This window comes from Plectropomus leopardus, unplaced genomic scaffold (genome assembly GCF_008729295.1).
Source record: "Plectropomus leopardus isolate mb unplaced genomic scaffold, YSFRI_Pleo_2.0 unplaced_scaffold27761, whole genome shotgun sequence".
Classification (NCBI taxonomy): Eukaryota; Metazoa; Chordata; class Actinopteri; order Perciformes; family Serranidae; genus Plectropomus; species Plectropomus leopardus.
This window is the reverse complement of record NW_024630225.1, coordinates 1-1,873: the sequence shown is the minus strand read 5'-3', so window position 1 is coordinate 1,873 and position 1,873 is coordinate 1. Positions and strand designations below refer to the sequence as shown.

The 1,873-nt window shown below is 45.3% G+C and overlaps 1 protein-coding gene across 1 annotated transcript; it reads left to right on the top strand.

The window, feature by feature from the left end:
* The first annotated feature begins 520 nt into the window (after positions 1-520).
* LOC121937889 (dynamin-1-like protein) lies at positions 521-1,679 on the top strand. The gene is made up of 4 exons (XM_042481183.1): positions 521-724; positions 943-1,063; positions 1,184-1,339; positions 1,420-1,679. The coding sequence occupies exons 1-4, from the start codon at positions 525-527 to the stop codon at positions 1,522-1,524; spliced, it is 582 nt and encodes a 193-aa protein (XP_042337117.1). The 5' UTR covers positions 521-524; the 3' UTR covers positions 1,525-1,679.
* Positions 1,680-1,873: the final 194 nt, after the last annotated feature.

Sequence of the window (1,873 nt, the reverse complement as noted above, 5' to 3'; positions counted from 1 at the left end):
GATGAAGGCAGCAGTAGACCAACAGTTCATGTGCTCTGCAACTTAAAATTCCTGTTTTTGTTCACGGAGTCTTTGCTGTGAAGAAAGCGATGTGACGGCTTCAGTTTTCCGTTACAGATTGCTGACTGATGGCAAGAGTAGGCTGTGAAAATATTCAAATATAGCATATACTTAAACTGATAATGATTTTTGTTAAGGTGGCAAATATACGTATTGCTGCGGCCCCATCCACAGCAGCACATTGCTTAGCTTCCATGTCTCCAAACTGGGGGCGTTCCAACTGTAGCTAATACACTGACTTTGAATAAGTACCTAATACAACGCCACTTCAAAAAATGACGGAGTATCCCCTAAAGTTATATCAGCGTCAGTATTTTGAAAGTCAGAGGCTCTGTAATGAATACCAGCCATCAGAGAAATTGACTTTCATTTCGACAATAGATGTAGAGCTTGACAAACCACAGCTCGGAATATAATTTGACATATCTGCACAAAAGCTGAACCCTGTTAATGTCAGGTTACTGATGCATCACATCCGAGACTGCCTCCCTGAGCTGAAGACACGGATCAACGTCCTGGCAGCCCAGTACCAGTCCCTGCTCAGCAGCTACGGCGAACCCGTGGAAGACCAAAGTGCCACCTTGCTCCAGCTCATCACAAAGTTCGCCACAGAGTACTGCAACACCATAGAGGGCACGGCCAAATACATCGAGACGGCAGAACTGTGAGTACAGGTGCCTCTCCTTTATTCAGCCACAGGGTGATGCTGTTGATCCAGCGCAGTAAAAAAAAAATGTGCAAAACAACTGCATTGGTTTCATCATTTAATATGATACAACTTGTGAGTTGAGGCACGCACCGCCTCTGTGAAGGAAGAGCTGACAGGAGAGGAGGCCACGGGGTTCACATCACAGCTAATATCCCCACGCTGCTGTTTTTCAGGTGCGGTGGAGCCAGAATTTGTTACATATTCCACGAGACTTTTGGCAGAACGTTGGAGTCTGTGGATCCTCTGGGAGGACTCAGCACCATAGACATCCTCACAGCCATAAGGAACGCCACAGTGAGTGCTGCTGCATTATCCCGTTAATGTCACATCATTAGGGCCGCTGAAGTTTCTCCTCGCAAAAGTTGTTCTGGGTAATAATGACCAACCTGCAGCTATCTCGTCCTCCTATGGCAGGGCCCGCGTCCGTCCCTGTTTGTGCCTGAGGTTTCCTTCGAGCTGTTGGTGAAGAAGCAGGTGAAACGCCTGGAGGAGCCTAGTTTGCGTTGCGTGGAGCTGGTCCACGAGGAGATGCAGAGGATCATCCAGCACTGCAGCAACTACAGCACACAGGTAATCTGCTCACTGCTTCACAGGTATTGATCTTTTCCTCACACACAGGCATTCATATTCATAATGCTTTTTTCCTGCAGGAGCTGCAGAGATTCCCGAAGCTCCATGAGGCCATTGTGGAAGTCGTCACCTCCCTCCTGAGGAAGAGGCTGCCCATCACCAATGAGATGGTCACATCACATTAATCTCTTTTTGTGCTGGTGCTTTTGTCAGCTGCGGTCATTATCAGTTAGGTTACGGTGTTAAAGGAGGCTGAATCTGAACCAGGGGTGTACCAGACGAAGCATTTACATAATCAAAGCTTTGCCTTTATCATAATATGAATATAATCATTATAGGATTGCCGAGTCATGTTTTTGTTTTTTTTCTTTGTTTGCAATAATAGCTTCCTTTTTTTCCTACACCAGACAAAGGAGCTAAAACACCCAAACAATTCGCCTTCTTGATTCTTCTTGGTGTGCAAAAAAATTATATTGCTATTATTTTTTTTTACAGATATTGTGAATGTGATATAAGTTGCGATTTTAGTGAAAC